The sequence below is a fragment of the Syngnathus acus genome, chromosome 21, assembly GCF_901709675.1.
Source record: "Syngnathus acus chromosome 21, fSynAcu1.2, whole genome shotgun sequence".
Lineage (NCBI taxonomy): Eukaryota > Metazoa > Chordata > Actinopteri > Syngnathiformes > Syngnathidae > Syngnathus > Syngnathus acus.
The window spans coordinates 9,619,429-9,627,733 of record NC_051105.1 but is presented as its reverse complement, the minus strand read 5'-3'; the positions used below and the strand labels follow the sequence as shown (position 1 = coordinate 9,627,733).

Genomic DNA, 8,305 nt, shown 5'->3' with positions numbered 1-8,305 from the left:
TGGCGCGCGTGTGCGCCATATTCATAACAGCACTCACACTGCCACAACGCGGGGTTGCCTACATCTGCATTGTACAGATGTCTAAAAACATAACTTACTGTTCACATTTGTGCTTTTTATATTTGCGGTTGTTGCTGCGTTGAACTGCATTGCACCAAACTTTGGAGCGTTTGTAACATTTTGGCTACCTGTTAGGACGTCAAAAATATGCGCAGTAGTGATGCACACTACAACAGCACAGAAATAAACATACTGTTAAAGTGTTTGTCTTTCTGCATGATGTTTAGGGCATCTTTAATGTTACACACCTTAAAGCTGCTCAAAAACAACCCAATTTTAGTTAAAAAATTTAACAACTCGGGAAGTTGGGTCTTTCCTTGGTTGTTTTGCTCAAAACAACCCAAATTTTTTTTTCTCCAAAATTTTAACTTGTAAATATATTATTGTGCGAATATTACAGAATACTACAAACAAACAAGTTAGAGATGTGTTTAACTAAAGAGCAACAGCTCACATTGTTCAGTACACTAACACATGCTAGCCACCTGGTGGCGACAAATCCATATTTTCAGGTGTTCGTGAAACGTGAGATATCTGATTATTCCGCACACGGAGTACACTTGAGTGCTGCAAGGCAATCATGACAGCTACTCGGGCTTAAAGGGCGAGTTGCAGGTAAGAAGAGATTTTGAATATCATTTTATGTGCCAACTGAGACTTGCGGTGTCGTGTGAGCTTCAGTGAGCTAGCTAGTTATCGAGTTTTACTAACCGATTTCTGTCTATGGGGCCTATTGAGCGAAGTGAGCTAGGAAAGGTAAGGTGCTACTAGCGCTGCAGTGAAGCGCACCTCTTACATATTTGGTCAATAATCCTAGCGGATGTTGTTGAATGTGCGTTACAAACACGCCGATTTTAGAGGTCATTTGTCGCATGTGGCGAGAAAGAACGCAAGTGGTTTTATGTACCGTTGACATTAAACCAACTGCAACTTGCTAGAAGCTAGCCAGCTCCCCTCAAGCAGGCCGAGTTATTTTCTACAACATCAGTGAGCATTTTCCGGGCACACTTTCAAAATAAAATTTACGTAGTGATGTACTTGATAGAAAAGCAAGCTTTGATATTATATTTGAATAAACGTGCCTCTATTTACTGTACCAAAACTGTGGTGTAATATTTAATGATTCAAAATAATATTTTCTTTCTCACTTTAAGTCGTGAGATAACTTTAATCTTGAAATTTACTCCGTGTTTCCGAGTGGGTGTTCCAAACTTTACGGCGTTGACAAGCATAGCTAACTAGCCATTTAGCAACCAGATCACCCTCGCCCACTTTACATCAACAATACAGAGGTTGGAAACACTCATGCAAACAAGCAGTGCCGAGTTTCCAGTTGCTTTTCTGTCACCCAAGTATGTCGTTACTCGATGCATTATTGTCAAACGTCAAGGAAGAATCCCTATGAGCTAATTTAGCAAACGCTAACGGTTCAACATTAATGGCTCGCAAGTGGTGTCTCATTTTAGAAACGTCAAAACAAGTGGAATGTTGAAATTACTAAGTGTCTGCCCAACGTGTGTTGTCAGCGCTTCTAGAAACATGCAAATCACCACTTGTACAGAATGCTCAAATGTTTTATTCAATCCATGTTTGCATAACTTATGTAATATTGTGGCCTTGCATATTGTATTTTTAATGAGTTGCAAGAATAGAATATCACAATTTCATTGGGACAAAGTAGTTCTTGTCTTATTCCGGTATGGAGAACATTTCTCATTTTTAATGTTGATCTTTGACCTGTGACACAAGTTTCTACAAGTTTGAGGATGGATAAAAGTTTTGAGGTTCTGAGTTTGTGTGGAGTTTGCACGATTGCTTTCAAACAAATAGGCAATACCTGACCCTAATGAGGACAAGTTCTGTAGCAAATGGATGGATGCATCAACATCATCAGTGCAAATATTTAACTTTTATTGTAACAGTTATCTCATGTCTCCTGTTTTTACAGAGTCAGTAAGCTACTCTATGTAAGATGAACACTGAGGACAAGTTGGAGGGCATGCTGTTTAAGTGCAGCAGTAGCGGGATAGACGGCGGCGGCAGAGTCGGGCTGGTGATGACGCTCGGGGAACGATCTCTGGCAGACCACCCCTTGTTGGCGGAAGATGATGACGACGAGGATGAGGATGAAAACTTGACCGTGAGCTCCCTGGTGACTCACGACCTGGTACCTCCCGAGCAGCTGATGATGCAGGAAATGTCCAAGAATAGTGGAGGAGATGATGAAGATGGAGGAGGAGAGGTGGGGGTGCACTTCCCCTTGAAGCTCACCCATAAGTTGCCCTGCTTACCTGTGAGTTCATGTCGGTTAAAAGCGTCAGTGATATACAGCACTGTGCAAAAGTTTTATTTATTTATTATTATTTTTTTAGACTATTTATAGTCACTGAGGAGAGTTGGGGAGCGTGAAATATTATTCCTGGGAAAAGCAAAAAGAGAAGCACTGGTTTAGACTCAAAGCATTTCATTTTATTTACTTAGCTCCAAAAATAGACTACCAACAAGCAACTTGTAGTCAAAAAAGGAGACTGCATAAAATTCCAGGCTGCCATAGTGAATGTTATCAGTTGTGAAAGAGAAAGAGAGAGGCCTTAGTCCCCCAAGTATGTTCAGTACCAGCTTAGTCCCCCAAGTATGTTCAGTACCAGCACTGGTATTGTTATGGCACATTCTTCATGATAACTAATGGTGAGTAACACAAAAGCTAAAGGCAATAGGGGGAGGAAAAAAAAGTCAAGTTGTGTCCTCTAGCTGCACTGCAGTTCTATTAGACATTCCCAGTATCTAAAAATATTCACATTGATCCCCATGTGACCCCATCTTGTAAATATAATTACAGAAGTCAGAATGCGTGTGTACCGCGCATAAGTTCTGTAAAAATATTAGTAATGTTAAGCGCAGCTTCTGCAGGGGCTTGAATGAACCATGAGAACTTGCTCTCTTGTAAGGCATCTTCGTGATTGGTTAATTATCATCACGTTGGTTTGGGTCAAGCTGAATGTCCTCTCTTGTCTATGCTCCTTCTGTTACAGCTGAGCATTAAGCAAGAATTAAAATTGACTGAGCACCCACTACAGATGAAGAAGGACAAAAAAGTAGTCAAGGACCTGGTTGTGTGTCCCAAGAAGAAGAAAAGGAAACAGCGTTCACCAGCAAAGGTAGAAAAGTCAACAGCCCTCTCTTAGCCAAGTACGTTTGATGGTAGACTGAAACGTCTACTGATATATTTTCTGCGTCATTTTGCCGTTACAGATTCTTAGCATTAATGAGGACGGTTCATTTGGCATCCAAAGCCCCAAGTGCCATGTTTGTAATCATTGTAATGCAGCGTTCAGAACCAACTACCATCTACAGAGGCATGTCTTCATTCACACAGGTATTTATATATTAACAAAAAGAATCAACATGCAATTAAAACAAATATATATGAAATTCCATTTAAACTCTTGCTATGTATTTTTTTTTTTTTTAAATTATAGGCGAGAAACCCTTTCAGTGTAGCCAGTGTGACATGCGCTTCATTCAGAAATACCTTCTCCAGAGACATGAAAAAATCCACACCGGTGAGTGGTCCAACCCAAAGATCGTATTTGACCATAGCGACGTCCCCCTTTTTTTTTTTAAGTATATAATTATTTTTAGGCGAGAAGCCTTTCCGCTGCGATGAGTGCGGTATGAAGTTCATCCAGAAGTATCACATGGAGAGACACAAACGGACACACAGCGGGGAGAAGCCTTACCAATGCGACTACTGTCACCAGGTTACTTTTTTTGGCTGCTTTCATGTGGTGTATGTGAAGAATTTAATACAAAAGAGGTTGAGGATCAGATTTCTGTATGTCCTCGAATAGCGAGCTCCCCTCAAATAGAAATTGCTTGAAGTCTAATCATCTTTTAGTTTTAGACGCACTTCAATGTTTTTTTTTTCTTCATCCTCAGTACTTCTCCAGAACCGACCGTGTTTTAAAGCACAGAAGAATGTGCCACGAAAACCGAGAACGAAAGAGCAACAAGGCTGCCAATAAAAGTGGATCGCTGCACGAAGCGGATGCCTTGAGCTCCTTTCTCACCAAAGAGTGCGCCTTACCCAAGAAGAAGCGACAAAAGTGCGCCGAAAACAAATCCGACAGTTCCTGCTCGTCCACCAGTGGACAAGCGGAAGATCTCACGGCAACCGTTAAAGAAACTGAAGTGAAAGAGGAGGAGAGACTCACTAAAAGTGAAGCTCTGCCTCTTTTTGCCGTGTCCTCCAAAGTCAAACACGAGTATGTGATCGGGGAATACTCAGTGGAGCTTCCGGAAGAAACCACCAGCCAACATCGAGAGCAAGACTTATCCCCCGAGGAGGCATCGACCCCTAAACTAGTCTTGAAGAAGGTCTCCAAGAGGAGATTCAAACAGTCTGGCGAACAAGCTCCTTGCTTGGCCACTCTGTCCTCATTTGAGGAAAACAATAAAGTCACACATTATACCTTTGAAATCGTGGACAAGCAAAGCCTTTTAGATGAAGTGACCACCACGGAAGCGGTGGAAACTCCGACAAAGCCTGCAGCCAGCAGCACAAACTACGACGATGCCATGCAGTTCCTCAAGAAGAAACGCTACCTTCACGCGGCCAACAGCACTCGCGATTACGGCCTGAACGCGAGCGGCATCTCCTCTCAGCCCACCGTTACCCAAACGGCGGTGTCGGCGGTCATCGACGAAACGGTCCCCGCCACCATTCTGGAACCTCAGCCCATTAACACAGAGATTAAGTCTATTCATGATAGGAACGTGCTGCCCGATGAGGTTCTTCAGACTCTGTTGGACCACTACTCCAACAAAGCCAATGGCCAGTCGGAAATTTCCTTCAGCGTGGCCGATACCGAGGTGACCTCAAGCATATCTATTAATTCCTCAGACGTTTCGGACGGCAGCCCCGCTGAGAGCCTCGGCGTCGCCAGCGCTCAGACTCAGCCATCGAGCGAGAAGGCCAGCCTCTTGCAAGAATATTCCAAATTTCTCCAGCAGGCGTTGGAGAGGACCAGTCAGAACGACAGCTACCTGACGAGCCAGAGCCTCAGCTTGGTGACGGAAAACCCAACCTTAGCCGGGCAGCCGCTGTTCTCCACCGAGAAACAGTTTCCGTCGCCTAGTAGGTTCAAATCGGGGACCAGTTCCCCGTTGAGATCCACCATGGAGAAACCTCACTTTGGACTTCTGGTGGGGGACTCTCAGCACTCATTTTCATTTTCGGGCGATGAAACTACTCCCCCTTCCACGGTGTCCCCCTCTGATGAGGACTTCCTGGAACAGGTGTCACCTCCCAAAAAGACGGACTCCTCCCCAGCAACACTGCAGACCTTTCAGATTAGCGCTTTCGATCCAAACTTCAAGTCTCATTTCCAGACCTCGAGATCTGGTACCTCGTCACAGTTCACAGGCGCCAACGGACAAGTAAGTCTGCGATCGCACGGCACAGACTTCTCCGAGTTTCCTTTAGTGAGAGTCACTGAGAGCAGGTCCCAATTGAACTCCTCCCCAGACGTTTCATCAAGCGAAACTTTTGGTTGAAGAAAAGTGTGGTGCGATCACGACATTAATAATTTCTGCAGCACTTTATCCCATTTCACCTGCTTTGCCAAAGCACATCTCATTGCATTTATATTCTTTCTTTAGGCCTTTTGGTAAAAAAAAAAAAAAAATAGACAAAAAATATTTTAATGTGGTAATTGAGCTCTTGTCATCCTGGTAATTGTGATAAAATTGGCAGTGCCGCTTTAAAAATGTTTTAATTTGCATTGAGAGATTACATTGATAAATACAGAAGTACGGACCGGCAGATGTGGAGTAAAAGTATTTTGACTGGAAAATACGTTCGAACATAGTACTTGCGATTTTATTCACACATTTGTTGATAAAATTGCCAGCGCCCTTTTAAAAAATGTCATAATTTGCATTGAGAGATTAGGTGATAAATACAGAAGCATGGACCTGCCGATGAGGAGTAAAAGTATTTTGACTGAATTCATTTGTGAAAACATTTGAACGTATTTAAGTACATTTAAACTTATTTGCAAATATGTTTGAACGTACTGGTACTTATAGGCTAAATGCTACATGTAGCATTTTTAACATTATACCACAAGGTGGTATTGTGACGTAAAAATAAATTAAAAAAACTTTTTTTGTTTAGTATTTAGTACATTTGAAAATTAAGTAAACATGATTTATTTGTAATGTTATGTTTTATTTTATCTGCATTTGTTTGTAGCATTCAGATTAAGTATTTGTCAATCAAAATATTTTTACTCGACAGTTGCTACTCCACGCTGCTGTAGATCAAAAACCTTAATAAGACAGTTAAAAAAAAAATGCCATATTGGTATACATATTTATGTTTTTGTCACTTTTGCTTGCACACACACCAGTTTTGGTTTTTGCTGTTGGCTACCTCCCCTAGTTGATCATTGATCAAAAAAGTGAAGATAAAAAAAAAAAAAAAAACTTTTTTTTTTTTTTTAAATCCAGCTGTACAACTGCTCACTTGTTGCCTCCTGAGACGACACCATCACTATAATACTGTCACCGATGTTGCCACTTGAATCTTGTTGCATTTTTTGGGGGGCAAGTGAAAACACAAGCCCACCCACAAAAATTAGATGTGCCCACATTTCCCTAGAAGAAACTTGTAGTGAAATGACTTAATAGGATTGTGCTGGACGTCTGCACAATTTTGCACATTTTTCACTACAGAAAGAATGTAGTACTTTGTATCACGGTGTGGAAAAATCCTGTACTAATTGAAAACATTTTTTTGCATTAAATCTTTGAAACGAAGACGATTCGTCTGTTTGGGGAAACAACCATGTGATGGAAGCGCCCCCCTATGACAAATTATAGAAATAAAGAATAGTGATGTTATAACATACAAAAATCTTTTTAGAGCAGACTTTTCCGAAACTATATGCTTTTAAATTTAATGTTTGAGTGACAGCCCCACCCCCACCCCCCACCCCCGTCAAATCACTGCTGAGGGGTTTCAAAGTGATGCTTAAGGTGCTATTGTGTTAAACACTGACCTTTTAGGCCATCACAATAAGTTCCATTGACAATCAGGGACATGCGGCACCAATAATCATCAAATAATGTATTTTTTCCCTTTTACATTCCCTTTTTATATATGTAAATCCTGTAAATATAGTGTATATTTTTGAGTTTCGCTGAGTACCCTTATAGCTGTGTGTCGCTTGTGCAAAACTATTGTTTCTCTCTAGAAGCATAAGATTTTTTTTTTTTTTTTGCCACATTGAGTAGATTTGACAATAAATCAGTTTCCTTATAAGATTTGTATATAAAGGATGTAATCAGTGATATTGAAGAAAGTCTTTTCTGTATAGTGTGTTGGTGACAGGTTAAGGTGAATTTAGATGGTTATGCTTGTAATTTAATGCAGTGGATCGGACATCTCGATGACTTTTCTTGAACCCCCTCCCCCATAAAAGACACGTCACTAAAATCTGCTTGAAATTTTCCGGTTGTAAATGGCCTTTGTAAATCACTTTTAAGCACAATGATGACCTGAATAATTCTTGTACTTGCAAAAAAAAAAAAAAAAAAAAGATGAATCGACTTGAATCGTTTATGGATGATTTTGAGTTCAATTAAGCAAATAAAAATGTGGTTGAGTTTTATGAGTTAAAATGGCAGCACTGTGTTTTTGTTTTTTGTTTTTTCTTCCCCCCTCCCAATTTTTGGCCATAAGTGTCCTTGTATAAGCTAGTGAAAATTACCAGTTCTGTATGGAAAAACATCTGGGTTATGTCTTTCTAACTGAAAAAAATATATATAAATATATATATATATATACAGTATACTATTTTTGAACCATGAAATTTAAGGCACTGATATGTATGGTACATCATAAGCACTCACTATACCCTCAGTCGTCTCTGTAAAAGTGGTTTGTGTCATCTTATTTCAATGTGAATCTCAGCCTGACATCTTCTCATAACTTCACTGTGGGAAGGAGTCAATGAAAAAGGTTTATCTGCATGGTCACAAAGTTGGAGCAAGCGAACCCGTTTGACGAATGGCGTGAGGCTTTAAATGTAGCGGATTAATTTCAATTGAGTAAACCCATATTGTTAGAATTCTGCAATATATGATGATTTGTAAACAATCTGATTCAGTTGTTCTCTTGATTGTTGTGTCATGTCCACATGAATAAAATGTTTCCCAAAAAATACATTGGAATATTTGG

The 8,305-nt window shown here is 40.4% G+C and overlaps 1 protein-coding gene across 4 annotated transcripts; it reads left to right on the top strand.

Annotated features, from left to right (window-relative positions):
- Positions 1-544: 544 nt before the first annotated feature.
- znf148 (zinc finger protein 148) lies at positions 545-8,292 on the top strand. 4 transcript variants are annotated; one of them, XR_005096177.1, is made up of 8 exons: positions 545-675; positions 2,015-2,353; positions 3,093-3,218; positions 3,313-3,436; positions 3,540-3,623; positions 3,703-3,821; positions 4,000-6,199; positions 6,239-8,290. XR_005096177.1 is itself a non-coding variant. In XM_037240419.1 (8 exons), the coding sequence occupies exons 2-8, from the start codon at positions 2,033-2,035 to the stop codon at positions 6,601-6,603; spliced, it is 2,304 nt and encodes a 767-aa protein (XP_037096314.1). In that variant the 5' UTR covers positions 545-675; positions 2,015-2,032; the 3' UTR covers positions 6,604-8,292. The 4 variants fall into 4 exon arrangements, 3 of the variants coding, with proteins under 3 accessions (XP_037096314.1, XP_037096312.1, XP_037096313.1); XM_037240419.1 differs by having other exon boundaries at positions 4,000-5,499; positions 6,574-8,292; XM_037240417.1 differs by having other exon boundaries at positions 4,000-8,290.
- Positions 8,293-8,305: the final 13 nt, after the last annotated feature.